Source organism: Anolis carolinensis, chromosome 3, assembly GCF_035594765.1.
Source record: "Anolis carolinensis isolate JA03-04 chromosome 3, rAnoCar3.1.pri, whole genome shotgun sequence".
Lineage (NCBI taxonomy): Eukaryota > Metazoa > Chordata > Lepidosauria > Squamata > Dactyloidae > Anolis > Anolis carolinensis.
Window position 1 is genome coordinate 1,261,327 of NC_085843.1, and position 17,790 is coordinate 1,279,116.

The 17,790-nt window shown below is 46.9% G+C and overlaps 2 protein-coding genes across 7 annotated transcripts in view; one reads left to right on the top strand and one right to left on the bottom strand.

Annotated features, from left to right (window-relative positions):
• Positions 1–8,790, bottom strand: timm10b (translocase of inner mitochondrial membrane 10B). Of its 5 annotated transcripts, none has more exons than XM_062974381.1 (4): positions 8,650–8,741; positions 711–1,000; positions 313–408; positions 1–215 (listed from the first exon to the last, which is right to left on the bottom strand). In XM_062974381.1, exons 2-4 carry the CDS (start codon positions 870–872, stop codon positions 57–59), a joined length of 417 nt encoding a protein of 138 aa, XP_062830451.1. In that variant the 5' UTR covers positions 873–1,000; positions 8,650–8,741; the 3' UTR covers positions 1–56. The 5 variants fall into 5 exon arrangements, with proteins under 5 accessions (XP_062830451.1, XP_062830447.1, XP_062830449.1 ...); XM_062974377.1 differs by having other exon boundaries at positions 687–1,000; XM_062974379.1 differs by lacking the exon at positions 8,650–8,741 and adding an exon at positions 7,185–8,205 and having other exon boundaries at positions 687–1,000.
• arfip2 (ADP ribosylation factor interacting protein 2) overlaps positions 8,711–17,790 on the top strand; it is a 23,172-nt gene continuing 14,092 nt past the window's right edge. Inside the window, exons 1-6 of one of the 2 annotated variants that reach the window (XM_062974373.1) lie at positions 8,711–8,848; positions 9,091–9,199; positions 14,438–14,546; positions 14,894–14,989; positions 15,206–15,327; positions 17,345–17,566. In XM_062974373.1, the coding sequence (XP_062830443.1) occupies positions 9,092–9,199; positions 14,438–14,546; positions 14,894–14,989; positions 15,206–15,327; positions 17,345–17,566 (657 nt within the window). In that variant the 5' untranslated portion in view covers positions 8,711–8,848; position 9,091. The remainder of the gene's footprint in view (positions 8,849–9,090; positions 9,200–14,437; positions 14,547–14,893; positions 14,990–15,205; positions 15,328–17,344; positions 17,567–17,790) is intronic. The other variant, XM_062974374.1, reaches the window with a different exon arrangement.

Genomic DNA, 17,790 nt, shown 5'->3' on the forward strand with positions numbered 1-17,790 from the left:
GAATGAGGAAGCGTTTGTATTTGGGAGGAAGTCTGGCAGAGAGGAAGGGAACGGCTTCAGGGCGAAGGAGGCTCCTCCCCTTCCTGCCCGCTGGCCAATCCGGTTCCCTCCTGCAGGCGGCGCTGCACCAAGGCCGGCATGAGGCGGACGTAGGCGGCCATCAGGCGCTGGTTGGAGCGCACCAGCTTCCCCGCGCACCCCTCTAGGCAGGACTCCTATCATAGAGACAGAGAGAGAAAGGCTGTTGTTATTGTGGTGAGAGGACAGGACGTTGTTGTTGTTCCCCATAATTCCGGTTCCCATTGGACTCACCTCGCTCCCGTCGAGGCCCCGCTGGAGGAGGCCCGGGACGCAGCGCCGGAAGCAGAGCTCCGTCATCCGGTTGTAGACCAGCAGGAAGTCCCGCAGCTGGAACAAACGGGAAGGAGGAGAAGACAAGCCCGCTTTAGCCTGGCTTCAGGCGCTTTGGACTACAACTCCCAGCATTGCAATGTCCATTGCAATGCTGAAAACAGAGGATTTCCAGACATGAATCAACCAAGGGCAGTTAACGACTCTAAACAAAGGATGCCCCAGAGGCAGGAAGAAGACAGCAGATAAGCTTTTCAATGCTAATTAAAGTGATTAACTACACAACATTCACCCTGACCTCTCTCACCCTAGACTTTCCACAGATATATATTTACCTCTTTGCTTAGTTTTCTCCATACCTCACAACCTCTGAGGATGCCTGCCATAGATGTGGGCGAAACGTCAGGAGAGAATGCTTCTGGAACATGGCCACACAGCCCGAAAGACACACAACAACCCTGTGATCCCGGCCATGAAAGCCTTCGACAACACACCTCACAACCTCTGAGGATGCCTGCCATAGATGTGGGCGAAACGTCAGGAGAGAATGCTTCTGGAACATGGCCACACAGCCCGAAAGACACACAACAACCCTGTGATCCCGGCCATGAAAGCCTTCGACAACACACCTCACAACCTCTGAGGATGCCTGCCATAGATGTGGGCGAAACGTCAGGAGAGAATGCTTCTGGAACATGGCCATACAGCCCGAAAGACACACAACAACCCTGTGATCCTGGCCATGAAAGCCTTCGACAACACAAACTCCCACAATTCCTCACAGCTAGGAATTGTGGGAGTCTGTTGTCGAAGGAATCCCTGGGTGGTTGTGGGTTTTCCGGGCTGCGTGGCTATGTTCCAGAAGCACTCTCTTCTGACATTTCACCCACATTTATGGCAGTCATCTTCAGAAGCTGTGAGGCATGGGGGGGGGGGGGTTGGTTATGTATCTGTGGAATGATGTCCAGAGTGGGAGACAGAAAGAACTCTTGTCTGTTGGAAACGAGTGTGGACATTGCAAATTGGCCAGCTTGATTAGCACTGAATAGCCTTGCAGCTTCAAAGCTTGGCTGCTTCCTGCCCAGAGGGGATCATTGGTTGGGAGGTGATTAGCTGGCCCTGGTTGTTTCCCAAACATTCAATCCACCATGGAAAAAGAAAAGGAAAGAAAACTGCCATTTTTAGAGGCCCTAGTCACCAGCAAAACCAATCAACAATTGAGCCACAGAGTCTACAGAAAACCTACACATAGATAGATCTATATATATAAAAGAGTGATGGCATCATGGCAATTCACAAAACAACAAAAGTACAGGCCCCTCAACCTCAAAATTTGACAACACAACCCATCATCCACGCCTCAAGGTTGATACAACAAAAAGAAAAGAAAACTAAAGTCCTAATTAGAGGGAGAGCAATAATTTTTTTTATCCAATTGCTGCCAGTTTAGAGGGCTAATCTCTGCCCACCCTAATCATTTTTCCTAATTGCAGCATTCATACTTGCCTCCAACAAACAAAAAAAACCAATCAGAAATATTGTATATTCACAACCTTTAGGAAATAATATCCCCTGATGGCGCAGCGTGTTAAAGCGCTGAGCTGCTGAACTTCTGGACCGAAAGGCCACAGGTTTGAATTGGGGGAGCGGAGAGAGCCCCTACTGTTAGCTCCAGCTTCTGCCAACCCAGAAGTTCGAAAACATGCAAATGTGAGTGCATCAATAGGTACTGCTCCGGCGGGAAGGTAACACCGCTCCATGTAGTCATCCCACATGACCTTGGAGGAGTCTACGGACAACGCCGGCTCTTGGGCTTAGAAATGGAGATGAGCACCAACCCCCAGAGTCAGACACGACTGGACTTAATGTCTGGGGAAAACCTTGACCCTTGACCTTAACTACCACCAATTCCTTAATACTTTATTTCCCAGAACACCAGACTTCGCCACAGCAACGCGTGGCCGGGCACAGCTAGTACCTTCATAAAAACCAAAGTCAAACAGGCACAATCAAAGCCCTGGCAGACCGTGCACAAAGAATCTGCGAAGCCCACCTTCCTCCAAGGGGAACTTAAACCATCTCAACTGGGCTCTACAGGCCAATATGATGTTTTAAATGATTATGTATTGCTGTCTGATGTATTTGTATGAATTTTAAATGTACATCGCGTTTTGAATCCCACCCACGGGCGAAAAGCAGGATAGAAATGAATAAATAAAAGTGATGATGATGATGATGATAATAATAATAATGGAGTCTCCACCACGGACATCAGAAGAGCTGCAAGGCGAAGAAGAAGCCACGAGAGTCAAGACAAAGACCCACCCTGAGGAAAAGTGTTCTTACCAGACATCAAGGGAACCACTGACTGCAGAGGGAGGCTGATGAAGAAACACAACCTACAAACTATCCACAGACCAAGCAAGAAAATCCCATAAATGCATTGTTCGGTGAAGGACAAGAGGGGTCCTCTCACCTCTGCAGGAGTCTACTGTATGGCCTGATGTCATGATCTCCAAACTTTGACATCTGGTCGGCTGACAAAGAACAGATGCCAGCCATAAAACCTCAATTATCCTCTGGTATGCAAGAGCCCCTATATAAGTGGGCCAAAGAGAAGGTTCTGGTATTCGGTACAATAGAATCTGTTGGAATCTACCAGCGTGTGTCTTGGTGCTTTTTCCTTTGGAAGACTGACCCACAGCACAACTGGGAGAAGAGAACCTGACACCTGGCTAGACAGCAGTATGTGTGAAAAAGATCTTGGGAGTCCTTGTGGACAACAAGTTAAACATGAGCCTACAATCTGATGCCAATGGGATTCTGTCCTGCATCAATAGGGGAATAGCGTCTAGATCCAGGGAAGTCCTGCTCCCCCTTATTCTATTCTGCCTTGGTCAGACCACACCTGGAATCACACTGTGTCCCATTCTGGGCACCACAGTTGAAGGGAGATGTTGACAAGCTGGAAAGCGTCCAGAGGAGGGTGACTAAAATGATTAAGGGTCTGGAGAACAAGCCCTATGAGGAGCGGCTTAAAGAGCTGGGCTGAGAGATGGCTGAGAAGAGACATGATAATGGCTATGGCGTACAAATATGTGAGGGAAAATCCTAGGGAGGCGGGAGCAAGCTTGTTTTCTGCTGCCCTGCAGACTAGGACACAATGGAACAATGGCTTTGAAGCACAATGGGGTGCTTTGAATGCGATTTCCTGCTTCTTGGCAGAATGGGGTTGGACTAGATGGCCCATGAGGTCTCTTCCAACTCTATAATTCTATGATTCTGTGTATTCCATGCAGCTGTGGACAAGTCTGCATAGAGATCCCCAAACGCAGCAGCATTGCCCAGACACGAATCAAGCAACAAATAAGGCACTGCAGACTAATTCAACCAGATAAGTCAGCCAGAGCAGAGCACTTGAGGAACCAACCTGGATACAGCGTATTATCTGAGAACACAGAAATGCTCGACCACGCTCACAACCACCAAGTCAGATTACACAGAGAAGACATTGAAATCCCCAAGAAGCAGGTGGACAACTTCAACAGAAAGGAGGAAACCATGAAAAGGAACACATTAAAAAAACCCTCTAAAATCGCGATAGTAAATAAAAAGCAGCACTCAGAAAATGGGAACTCCAGACAATAATAATAATAATAAAACTTTATTTATACCCCGCCACCATCTCCCCAACGGGGTCTCGGGGCGGCTTATTTATTATTATTATTATTTATTCTCCCCCAGGGGGACTCAGAGCGGTCTTACATAATGGCAAGATTAATGCCACATATAATATCATAGTAAAACAAACGATCGTAAAAACACACTTAAAAACCAATATCATACCCCATTTAAAACAGTAAAACACTGTGTGACCATTACAACAGGGCCAGTAGCATTGGGCCAAAAGTCAGAGCCAGTCTGTATTCAATTTCACATGGCTTACATGGGGCCATACCCGAAACCATCTATCTATATATATAAAAGAGTGATGGCATCACGGCAGCGGACAAAACAACAAAAGTAAACACCCCACAACCTCGAAAATTGACAACACAACCCATCATCCATGCCTCTAGGTTGATACAACAAAAAGAAAAGAAAAAAAAAGTCCTAATTAGAGAGAGAGGAATAATTGCTTTTATCCAATTGCTGCCACTTAGAAGGCTAAGCTCCACCTACTTGGTCTCCTAGCAACCCAATAAAAAATAATAAAAAACAAAAAATAATTAAAAACACTAAAAAATTAATACAATAAAATACCATAATAACAAAAGACAATAATAAAATATAATAAATAAAAAGATAACCTACAATAAAATTAATTAAAAAATACAAATAACGTCAAATAAAAATTACACAACATTTTTTAACCAATACCACCACCACTTTGCCACAGCAACGTCTGGCTGGGCACAGCTAGTACAATATACAGTAGAGTCTCACTAATCCAAGCCTCGCTTATCCAAGCCTCTGGATAATCCAAGCCATTTTTGTAGTCAATGTTTCCAATATATCGTGATATTTTGGTGCTAAATTCATAAATACGGTAATTACAACATAACATTACTGCGTATGGAACTACTTTTTCTGTCAAATTTGTTGTCTAACATGATGTTTTGGTGCTTAATTTGTAAAATCATAACCTAATCTGATGTTTAATAGTCCTTATAATCCAAGATATTCGCTTACCCAAGCTTCTGCTGGCCCGTTTAGCTTGGATTAGTGAGACTCTACTGTAACAAAATATAAAACAACATATCATAACACAAATTAATAATACAATAAATAATAACATACAGTACAACCCAAGATTCAGAAAAAGCAATAAAACCAGGGCAGGCCACATGGACACTTAAGTTAAAAGAAAAGACAAGAAACAGTCAGGGCCAGCTAACACCTCCCAAGAAAGGATTCCCCCAGGCAGGAAGCAGCCAGACCTTGAAGCTCAAAGGCTATTCAATGCTAATGAAGGTGTGATGACTCATGGGCCATGTAGTCCCGTTCCATGTACTATTGTGGCAGATGAAGAGGAAAACCTGGGTTTCCCACCGTTTCAGCCAGAAGTGGAGCCCTTGCACCTGCAAGATGTTTGCCCACAAGAAGTCAGCCAAACAAGCCTTGAGCAGAAATCTCCCCCATTTTCTCGCCGGGATTATTATAATCAAGATAGAGGCGCTTGGGAGGCGACTCGCCGGAGCGCCAGGATAGCTGCCAGACAATTAGCTGATTAAGTCTGTTTCCCTTGGGAAACTTTAAGGAGTCAATGCATCTGGACACAGTATAGGTTTCGTTTCTTGTTCCCCAGAGAAAGTGTTCCTTGGCGGGAAAACAAGATCCTATATAGGTGTTTGCCCGCAAAGGAATCCTTGCGGAGTCAATTCGTCGGCTTGAGGAGTGAGATCGTGTGTAGACTTCGTACTCCAGTTCCCAGTTCCCGGATCAAGTTTCCAGCCCAGCCTTGTACCATGGACTTCTTTGGACTCAGTTCTTGACTCATGTTTGCCTTGTTTTAAGTTTGATCTTGCCAAGTTTCAAGTCTTGCCTTGCCTTGCGTTTTAAACCACGGACCTTGCTTCTCAGATTCAAGCCTTGTTTTCCAGTTTCCTTCGGATTTACCTTAAGCCTCAAAGACTATGGACAGTTCCCCACACTATTGCTTGCCAAATAGTGTGTGTTTCGGTGAAGTGGATTATAACTTTGGACTTTAATATCACATATTGGACATTGTTTTCCTGGACTATATTTGACCTTTCCTGAAAGGTCTACTTCTGAACTATATTCTACACTTGTTTTTATTGACTTTATATATTCCTTTAATAAAGATATTAGATAGATTCTGGTCTCTGCGCATGGTTATTGGTGCTCTGCAGCCTGGGTCCTGACACTCGGGGCGGTTTACAAGGCACTCTAGGGTGCACGTATAACATACAACAGGTAAAAAAAAGGTAAAAAAAGTATAAAACAAGTCACATAAAATCATAACAACAACCCCCATCAACACATATAACATAAAATCAAAATAATACAATTTTAAAATACTTCTTTCTTATTTTCTTCTTCTTCTTCTTCTTCTGTTCTTCTTCTTTCTTCTTCTCTTCTTCTTCTTTCTTCTTCTTTCTTCTTCTGTTCTTCTTTCTTCTTCTTCTGTTCTTCTTCTTTCTTCTTCTCTTCTTCTTCTCTTCTTCTTCTTTCTTCTTCTCTTCTTCTTTCTTCTTCTCTTCTTCTTTCTTCTCTTCTTCTTCTTCTTTCTTCTGTTCTTCTTTCTTCTTCTTCTTCTTTCTTCTTCTCTTCTTCTTTCTTCTCTTCTTCTTCTTCTTCTTCTTTCTTCTTCTGTTCTTCTTTCTTCTTCTTCTCTTCTTCTCTTCTTCTTCTTTCTTCTCTTCTTCTTCTGTTCTTCTGTTCTTCTTTCTTCTTCTCTTCTTCTTCTCTTCTTCTTTCTTCTCTTCTTCTTCCTTCTTCTCTTCTTCTTCTTTCTTCTCTTCTTCTTCCTCTTCTTTCTTCTTCTGTTCTTCTTTCTTCTTCTTCTCTTCTTCTTTCTTCTTCTCTTCTTCTTCTTTCTTCTTCTCTTCTTCTTCTTCTTCTACTCCTGAACTATATTCTACACTTGTTTTTATTGACTTTATATATTTCCCTAATAAAGATACTAGATAGATTCTGGTCTCTGCGCATGGTTATTGGTGCTCGGCAGCCTGGGTCCTGACAGAAGGTGACCCCATGGGAACATCCACCCTGGCCTCCAACGGACAAGAGTTCTTTCTTCCTCCCACCCCGGACATCCATCCCACAGATCTATAAACCCCACTTGACTGGTTTCCCACAGACCTCCCAACCTCTGAGGATGCCTGCCGGAGATGCGGGCGAAACGTCAGGAGAGAATGCTCCTGGAACCTGGCCGGGCGGCCCAATGGTGGGGATTATAGTCCAGAAGGCCGGGAAGGAGAGAGGGAAGGAGATGCGGGCGAAACGTCAGGAGAGAATGCTCCTGGAGCCTGGACTCACAGCGGCCCAATGGTGGGGATTATAGTCCAGAAGGCCTCGAAGGAGAGAGGGAAGGAGATGCGGGCGAAACGTCAGGAGAGAATGCTCCTGGAGCCTGGCCGGGCGGCCCAATGGTGGGGATTATAGTCCAGAAGGCCGGGAAGGAGAGAGGGAAGGAGATGCGGGCGAAACGTCAGGAGAGAATGCTCCTGGAGCCTGGCCGGGCGGCCCAATGGTGGGGATTATAGTCCAGAAGGCCGGGAAGGAGAGAGGGAAGGAGATGCGGGCGAAACGTCAGGAGAGAATGCTCCTGGAGCCTGGCCGGGCGGCCCAATGGTGGGGATTATAGTCCAGAAGGCCGGGAAGGAGAGAGGGAAGGAGATGCGGGCGAAACGTCAGGAGAGAATGCTCCTGGAGCCTGGCCGGGCGGCCCAATGGTGGGGATTATAGTCCAGAAGGCCGGGAAGGAGAGAGGGAAGGAGATGCGGGCGAAACGTCAGGAGAGAATGCTCCTGGAGCCTGGCCGGGCGGCCCAATGGTGGGGATTATAGTCCAGAAGGCCGGGAAGGAGAGAGGGAAGGAGATGCGGGCGAAACGTCAGGAGAGAATGCTCCTGGAGCCTGGCCGGGCGGCCCAATGGTGGGGATTATAGTCCAGAAGGCCGGGAAGGAGAGAGGGAAGGAGATGCGGGCGAAACGTCAGGAGAGAATGCTCCTGGAGCCTGGCCGGGCGGCCCAATGGTGGGGATTATAGTCCAGAAGGCCGGGAAGGAGAGAGGGAAGGAGATGCGGGCGAAACGTCAGGAGAGAATGCTCCTGGAGCCTGGCCGGGCGGCCCAATGGTGGGGATTATAGTCCAGAAGGCCTCGAAGGAGAGAGGGAAGGAGATGCGGGCGAAACGTCAGGAGAGAATGCTCCTGGAGCCTGGCCGGGCGGCCCAATGGTGGGGATTATAGTCCAGAAGGCCTCGAAGGAGAGAGGGAAGGAGATGCGGGCGAAACGTCAGGAGAGAATGCTCCTGGAGCCTGGCCGGGCGGCCCAATGGTGGGGATTATAGTCCAGAAGGCCTCGAAGGAGAGAGGGAAGGAGATGCGGGCGAAACGTCAGGAGAGAATGCTCCTGGAGCCTGGCCGGGCGGCCCAATGGTGGGGATTATAGTCCAGAAGGCCTCGAAGGAGAGAGGGAAGGAGATGCGGGCGAAACGTCAGGAGAGAATGCTCCTGGAGCCTGGCCGGGCGGCCCAATGGTGGGGATTATAGTCCAGAAGGCCGGGAAGGAGAGAGGGAAGGAGGCCCCGCCCCCTGTTGGGAAGACTCACGCTGCGCAGTTGCTGCTGCTGCTCGGTTTCCGCCATTCTACGTCACTTCCGCTCCGCTTCTCCGCCCCCCCTCCCGTTCTTTCCCTCCGAACCTGGGGGCGCCGTGACGTCGCTTCCGGTCCGCCCGGGGGCCCAAGGCGGCGGCGGCTGAGGGAGAGAGAGAGAGAGAGAGAGAGAGAGAGAGCGAGCTGGCCCTCAGGTCAGAGGGATCGAGAGAGAGAGAGAGAGGGGTTGGGGATAAGAGGGGAGGGGCTTCTGTATAGCCACGCCCCTTTCCCCACCGCAGAGAGGGAGGGGGACGTGGCCTTGGGAGGCGACGTGGCCGGAGTTCCGGGAGGCGGGAGAGGCCTCGGGCGCCCCTGGGGAAGGGGCGGGGCCTGGCCTGGCTCCGGAGGAGGCTCACCTGTCTCGCCCTCTCTCTCTCTCCCCCCCCCCCCCCAGGATGACGGAGGGGCTGATGAGCAAGGCCGCCACCATGGAGGTCCCCATCCACGGCAACGGAGACTCACGCCGCCTCGGCCCCGCCGCAGAGGATGACGGCCTCGAGCAGGTCAGGCACGGCCCCAGCATCATCCTGATTATTATTATTATTATTACTGGGGGGTGTGGTGGGGGTGAAATGCCAGGAGAAAGTGCTGCAAAACCCCAGTCCGTACAGCCTGGGTATCCAAGGAGAGGAAGAATATTATTATTATTATTATTGAGGGTATTGTGGTGGTGAAATGTCAGGAGAAAGTGCTGCAAGGCCACAGCCATGCAGCCTGGGTATCCAGGGAGAGGAAGAATGGGGTTCAGTAGCATGGAGCCCTCTATCATTGTGATTATTATTGGGGGTGTTGTGGTGGTGAAATGTCAGGAGGAAGTGCTGCAAGGCCTGGGTATCCAAGGAGAGGAAGAATGGGGTTCAGTAGCATGGAGCCTTCTATAGTTATTGTGATTATTATTGGGGTGTTGTGGTGGTGAAATGTCTGGAGAAAGTGCTGCAAGGCCACAGCCATGCAGCCTGGGTATCCAAGGAGAGGAAGAATGGGGTTCGGTAGCATGGAGCCTTCTATAGTTATTGTGATTATTATTGGGGTGTTGTGGGGGTGAAATGCCAGGAGAAAGTGCTGCAAGGCCACAGCCATGCAGCCTGGGTATCCAAGGAGAGGAAGAGTGGGGTTCAGTAGCATGGAGCCTTCTATAGTTATTGTGATTATTATTGGGGGTGTTGTGGTGTTCCAGCATCAGGCGAAATGTCAGGAGGAAGTGCTGCAAGGCCTGGGTATCCAAGGAGAGGAAGAATGGGGTTCAGTAGAATGGAGCCTTCTATAGTTATTGTGATTATTATTGGGGTGTTGTGGTGGTGAAATGTCAGGAGAAAGTGCTGCAAGACCCCAGTCCGTACAGCCTGGGTATCCAAGAGGAGGAATATTATTATTATTATTATTATTATTATTATTATTATTATTATTGAGGGTATTGTGGTGGTGAAATGTCAGGAGAAAGTGCTGCAAGACCCCAGTCCGTACAGCCTGGGTATCCAAGAGGAGGAAGAATATTATTATTATTATTATTGAGGGTATTGTGGTGGTGAAATGTCAGGAGAAAGTGCTGCAAGACCCCAGTCCGTACAGCCTGGGTATCCAAGAGGAGGAAGAATATTATTATTATTATTATTGAGGGTATTGTGGTGGTGAAATGTCAGGAGAAAGTGCTGCAAGACCCCAGTCCGTACAGCCTGGGTATCCAAGAGGAGGAAGAATATTATTATTATTATTATTGAGGGTATTGTGGTGGTGAAATGTCAGGAGAAAGTGCTGCAAGACCCCAGTCCGTACAGCCTGGGTATCCAAGAGGAGGAAGAATATTATTATTATTATTATTGAGGGTATTGTGGTGGTGAAATGTCAGGAGAAAGTGCTGCAAGACCCCAGTCCGTACAGCCTGGGTATCCAAGAGGAGGAAGAATATTATTATTATTATTATTGAGGGTATTGTGGTGGTGAAATGTCAGGAGAAAGTGCTGCAAGACCCCAGTCCGTACAGCCTGGGTATCCAAGAGGAGGAAGAATATTATTATTATTATTATTGAGGGTATTGTGGTGGTGAAATGTCAGGAGAAAGTGCTGCAAGACCCCAGTCCGTACAGCCTGGGTATCCAAGAGGAGGAAGAATATTATTATTATTATTATTGAGGGTATTGTGGTGGTGAAATGTCAGGAGAAAGTGCTGCAAGACCCCAGTCCGTACAGCCTGGGTATCCAAGAGGAGGAAGAATATTATTATTATTATTATTGAGGGTATTGTGGTGGTGAAATGTCAGGAGAAAGTGCTGCAAGACCCCAGTCCGTACAGCCTGGGTATCCAAGAGGAGGAAGAATATTATTATTATTATTATTGAGGGTATTGTGGTGGTGAAATGTCAGGAGAAAGTGCTGCAAGACCCCAGTCCGTACAGCCTGGGTATCCAAGAGGAGGAAGAATATTATTATTATTATTATTGAGGGTATTGTGGTGGTGAAATGTCAGGAGAAAGTGCTGCAAGACCCCAGTCCGTACAGCCTGGGTATCCAAGAGGAGGAAGAATATTATTATTATTATTATTGAGGGTATTGTGGTGGTGAAATGTCAGGAGAAAGTGCTGCAAGACCCCAGTCCGTACAGCCTGGGTATCCAAGAGGAGGAAGAATATTATTATTATTATTATTGAGGGTATTGTGGTGGTGAAATGTCAGGAGAAAGTGCTGCAAGACCCCAGTCCGTACAGCCTGGGTATCCAAGAGGAGGAAGAATATTATTATTATTATTATTGAGGGTATTGTGGTGGTGAAATGTCAGGAGAAAGTGCTGCAAGACCCCAGTCCGTACAGCCTGGGTATCCAAGAGGAGGAAGAATATTATTATTATTATTATTGAGGGTATTGTGGTGGTGAAATGTCAGGAGAAAGTGCTGCAAGACCCCAGTCCGTACAGCCTGGGTATCCAAGAGGAGGAAGAATATTATTATTATTATTATTGAGGGTATTGTGGTGGTGAAATGTCAGGAGAAAGTGCTGCAAGACCCCAGTCCGTACAGCCTGGGTATCCAAGAGGAGGAAGAATATTATTATTATTATTATTGAGGGTATTGTGGTGGTGAAATGTCAGGAGAAAGTGCTGCAAGACCCCAGTCCGTACAGCCTGGGTATCCAAGAGGAGGAAGAATATTATTATTATTATTATTGAGGGTATTGTGGTGGTGAAATGTCAGGAGAAAGTGCTGCAAGACCCCAGTCCGTACAGCCTGGGTATCCAAGAGGAGGAAGAATATTATTATTATTATTATTGAGGGTATTGTGGTGGTGAAATGTCAGGAGAAAGTGCTGCAAGACCCCAGTCCGTACAGCCTGGGTATCCAAGAGGAGGAAGAATATTATTATTATTATTATTGAGGGTATTGTGGTGGTGAAATGTCAGGAGAAAGTGCTGCAAGACCCCAGTCCGTACAGCCTGGGTATCCAAGAGGAGGAAGAATATTATTATTATTATTATTGAGGGTATTGTGGTGGTGAAATGTCAGGAGAAAGTGCTGCAAGACCCCAGTCCGTACAGCCTGGGTATCCAAGAGGAGGAAGAATATTATTATTATTATTATTGAGGGTATTGTGGTGGTGAAATGTCAGGAGAAAGTGCTGCAAGACCCCAGTCCGTACAGCCTGGGTATCCAAGAGGAGGAAGAATATTATTATTATTATTATTGAGGGTATTGTGGTGGTGAAATGTCAGGAGAAAGTGCTGCAAGACCCCAGTCCGTACAGCCTGGGTATCCAAGAGGAGGAAGAATATTATTATTATTATTATTGAGGGTATTGTGGTGGTGAAATGTCAGGAGAAAGTGCTGCAAAGCCACAGCCTTACAGCCTGGGTATCCAAGGAGAGGAAGAATGGGATTCAGTTGCATGGAGCCCTCCATCATCATCATCATCATCATTATTATTATTATTATTATTACTGGGGGTGTTGTGGTGGTGAAATGTCAGGAGAAAGTGCTGCAAGGCCACAGCCATGCAGCCTGGGTATCCAAGGAGAGGAAGAATGGGGTTCAGTAGCATGGAGCCCGCTATCATTGTGATTATTATTGGGGGTGTTGTGGTGTTCCAGCATCAGGCGAAATGTCAGGAGCAAGTGCTGCAAGGCCTGGGTAACCAAGGAGAGGAAAAAATGGGATTCAATAGCATGGAGCCCTCTATTATTATTATTATTATTATTATTATTATTATTATTATTATTATTATTGGGGTGTTGTGGTGGTGAAATGTCAGGAGAAAGTGCTGCAAGGCCACAGCCATGCAGCCTGGGTATCCAAGGAGAGGAAGAATGGGGTTCGGTAGCATGGAGCCTTCTATAGTTATTGTTATTATTATTGGGGTGTTGTGGTGGTGAAATGTCAGGAGAAAGTGCTGCAAGGCCACAGCCATGCAGCCTGGTTAACCAAGGAGAGGAAGAATGGGGTTTGGTAGCATCAGACAAAATATAAGGCGAAAGTACTGCAAGGCCACAGCCATGCAGCCTGGGTATCCAAGGGGAGGAAGAATGGGTTTCAGTTGCATGGAGCCCTCTTATTATTATTATTATTATTATTATTATTATTATTATTAGGGGTGTTGTGGTGGTGCTCCAGCATCAAGCAAAATGTCAGGAGAGAGTACTGCAAGGCCACAGCCATGCAGGCTGGGTATCCAAGGGGAGGAAGAATGGGGTTCAGTAGCATGGAGCCCTCTTATTATTGTTGTTATTAATAATGGGGGTAATGAGGTGATGTTCTAGCAGCAGACAAATGTCAGGAGAAAGTGCTTCTAGACCCCAGTCCATACAGCCTGGGTAACCAAGGAGAGGAAGAATGGGGTTGAGTTACACGGAGCCCTCCATTATTATTATTATTATTAGTATTAGTATTAGTATTAGTATTATCATTACTGGGGGTGTTGTGGTGGTGCTCCATGATCAGGTGAAATGTCAGGAGAGAGTGCTGCAAGGCCACAGCCATGCAGCCTGGGTATCCAAGGGGAGGAAGAATGGGGTTCAGTTGCATGGAGCCTTCTATTACTACTACTACTACTACTACTACTACTACTACTACTGGGGGTGTTGTGTTGGTATTCCAGCATTGGGTGAAATGTCAGGAGAAATTGCTGCAAGGCCACAGCCCATGCAGGCTGGGTAACCAAGGAGAGGAAGAATGGGGTTCGGTAGCATGGAGCCCTGTATTATTATTATTACAATAATTATTATTACTACTACTACTACTGGGAGTGTTGTGGTGGTGTTCCAGCATCAGGTGAAATGTCAGGAGAAAGTGCTGCTAGACCACAGCCATATAGCCTGGGTAACCACACAACAGTGATTAGGTTGGCTGGTGACACTTTATCGTTTGGCCATGAGGCATATTTCTGCCCTCACTTTCAATGATTTTTCCCTTCTTCAATGCCACTGTCGAACATTTGTCCAAACCAAACTCCATGCTGATATCAGTGCTAAAAATTCGGACAGTGTTGGTCAGAGACTGGATTTCAGTTTCCGTTTTTCCATACAGCTTCAGGTCATCCATGTACATCAAATGTGAAATTTTGTGAGATTTCTTAGATGTTTGATAGCCGAGATTTGTTTTTTGTAAGATTGTTGACAGAGGGATCATGGCAATAATGAAAAGCAGAGGGGACAATGAATCTCCCTGGAGATGATGATGATGATGATGATGATGATAAGGCGGCCTGTCTCATATCCTCCTCCTCCTCCTCCTCCTCCTCCTCCTCCTCCTCCTCCGCAGGACCTGCAGCAGGTGATGGTGTCTGGGCCCAACCTGAACGAGACCAGCATCGTGTCCGGGGGCTACGGCGGCACCGCCGAGGGCATCATCCCCACCAGCGCCATGAAAGGTGGGGGCTGCCGTGGGGCTTGCCTGGACCCAGCTGGTCAGCTGGCCAGACTGGGCTTCTGTGGGCCCCCAGGGGGGCTTGGGCCATTGGGAATCCACCCCACTCTCCACCAGGCTCAGGCCTAAAGCGTGGCCCCAGGGTCTCACCCCAAATTGGCGGGCCACTTCCCTTGCAGCCCTCTCTCTGTCTGTCTGTCTGTCTGTCTCTGAGCTGCCACTTCACTCCATGCCTTCATCTTCTCTATCCACCTGTCCGTTGCGCCACCACAACCCCCTCCCCCCACTGTGTCCTCCTGCCCCCCTCCCTCCCCCCCTCCCTGGGGCCCCCACCCACCCCTCCCCCTCCAGGCGCGCTCTCTCCACCCCTCTCCCCACGAGGACCACTCATCTCCCCCAGCCCATCAGCCGCCATCCGGATGGCCAGCCAGGCCGACCCCTCCGCAGGTACTGACCCCTTCCTCTGGGGGGGGGGGGGCTGGGAAGGAAGCAGACCTGGGGGGGGGGGGTGTCCGTGGTCTCAAGTCCCGTCTCCTCATCCTCCATCGGCTTCTCATCACGCTGGGCTTGGTTTGGGTTTTGCAAGGGGGGGAGGGGGATGAGGGGTGATCCTTGTGCCCTGTTCCAGGGACCCCTCCCCATGGCCTTGCCTCTTCCCTGCAGCCTCCAGCCTGCACCACCAGCCCCACCCAGCGCCCCCCATGACGGGGGAGGAGGCGGCCGCGAGGGGGGTGGCCGTGGAGAAGTTCGACTTCGTCAAGAAGTGGGGCATCAACACCTACAAGGTGAGGGGGCCGTGGCGGGGAAGGGAATGAAGAAATGGGGAGGGTCTTCTGAAGCAAAGATGAAGGGCCCCCCCTATCTGAACACCAACACCCCCCAGGTCTCAAAAATAAGGACATTTGATGTAGAAAGACGTTGTTTATAAAGTACAGATATTGTGGGATCAGGCAGCTTTTGAAAAGTTGCAACGGAGGTTAAGATCTTCCAGGGAGGCCCCGCTCTCAGTCCCACCCCCTTTGCAGGCAACTCTACTATTCTATGATTCTATGATTGGTGGGAACGAGAGACAGGGCCTGCTCAGTGGTGGCCCCCGACTGGAACTCCCAAGTGGGATTTGATCGGCCCCTTCCCTCCTGTCATTTTGTAAACAAGTGAACACTTGTCTTTGGGAGGGGAGCAAGCATTTGGCCCAGCATAATTATCTGTGCAGTACAGTTGGAATTGGCTTTGGATTGATGAATATGATTATTTATTTTTATTTTTAAAATAATTTTTTTAGTGATTTTCTTTTTAAAACAGAAAAAAAAGGGAAGGAGGGAAAAGTAGTGATAAATATAAATATAGACGTGAGATACTATGTATTTATTTATATCACTTTTACCCCGCCCTTCTCACCCGTAGGGACTCAGGGCGGCTTACAAAAGTCGGCAATTTACATTGCCCAGAGCAATAAAACAATAACAAAATCAATAAACATTACAACAATACCACATCAATCAAAAACTCTATTAAACTCTATTAAAACATGAATTATAAAATTTTAAAATGCATATGTAGTTGCATTCGTCCACTGATCGGATTATCTGGCTTCGGATCTATGCACAATAATCGTCTTAATTGTTTTAATGTTTTTTAAATATTTTAAATTGTTGTTTAATCGGGTCGTTGTCTATTTATTATTACAGTAGAGTCTCACTAATCCAAGCCTCTGGATTATCCAAGCCATTTTTGTAGTCAATGTTCTCAATATATTGTGATATTTTGGTGCTAAATTTGTAAATACAGTAATTACAACATAACATTACTGCATATTGAACTACTTTTTCTGTCAAATTTGTTGTATAACATGAAGTTTTGGTGCTTAATTTGTAAAATCATAACCTAATTTGATGTTTAATAGGCTTTCCCTTAATCCCTCCTTATTATCCAACATATTCGCTTATCCAAGCTTCTGCCGGCCCGTTTAGCTTGGATAAGTGAGACTCTACTGTACTTGTATTATTTTCCTGTGTTTATTATTATTATTACATGGATTATTTTACTAAAAGGATACATAAGCACATTTACATTGAAGAAGATGAGAATAATGATTTGATCAGAGTTGGACAGTCTTATCTTAAATTTGAGCTTTATGTAAATATTCAAAAACATTTAACCTACTGATGCCTCAATTAATATAATTTTATTGGTATCTGTTTTTATTTCTGAAATTTCCCACCCTCGGCTTATACTGGAGTCAATGTTTTCCCAGTTTTCTTGTGATAAAATTAGGTACCTCAGCTTATATCTGGATTGGCTTATACTCGAGTAAATATGGTACAGTAAAGTCTCACTTATCCAACACTTGCTTATCCAACGTTCTGGATTATCCAACGCCTTTTTGTAGTCAATGTTTTCAATACATCATGATATTTTGGTGCTAAATTCGTAAATACAGTAATTACTACATAGCATTCCTGCATATTGAACTACTGTTTCTGTCAAATTTGTTGTATAACATGATATTTTGGTGCTTAATTTGTAAAATCATAACCTTATTATCCAACATATTCGTTTATCCAACATTCTGCCGGCCCGTTTATGTTGGATAAGTGAGACTCTACTGTATGTGGTTTTAAAATGTTGGAATTTTAAACATGTTTGTTAATTGCTGTTATATTGGTTTCTTGTATTTTGTATAATGTATATGTATTGATTGTTTTTATGATGTGTAAACCGCTCTGAGTCCTTATCGGAGAGAGAGCGGTATATAAATAAAGTTTTGCCGTTGTTGCTGTGCCCCCGCCCCAAATATTTCAGTGCACGAAGCAGCTGCTGTCGGAGCGCTTTGGCCGGGGGTCTCGGACGGTGGACCTGGAGCTGGAGACGCAGATCGAGCTGCTGCGCGACACCAAGCGCAAGTACGAGTGCGTCCTGGGCCTGGCGCGGGCCCTGACCAACCACTTCTACAGCCTGGTCCAGACCCAGCACGCCCTGGCCGACGCCTTCTCCGACCTCAGCCAGAAGTCCCCGGAGCTCCAGGTGAGCCAGGGGTCGCGCTCTCTCTCTCTCTTTCTTGGGGGTCTCCAGAATGGAGGAAGCCGGAGGGCCTTCAAGCTGCTGGGCAGATTAGGAGACCCTCTGGAGTAGCCATCCAGGGCTTGCGTGGCTTCACCACGTGTGGCTGGCCAAGGCTTCTCTTTCGTACGACCAGGCAGGGCACATCTTTGTTGTTGGAGGTTGTAGATACAAATAAATAGAAGCTT

Excerpts from the sequence above, each read along its gene's own strand:
- timm10b (XM_062974377.1), bottom strand. The coding sequence starts at position 872 with ATGGCAGGCATCCTCAGAGGTTGTGAGGTGTGTTGTCGAAGGCTTTCA. Across the intron at positions 409-686 it reads GGAGAAAACTAAGCAAAGAG|CTGCGGGACTTCCTGCTGGT; the intron begins GTAAATATATAT and ends CGTTTGTTCCAG. Across the intron at positions 216-312 it reads GGGGCCTCGACGGGAGCGAG|GAGTCCTGCCTAGAGGGGTG; the intron begins GTGAGTCCAATG and ends TCTCTATGATAG.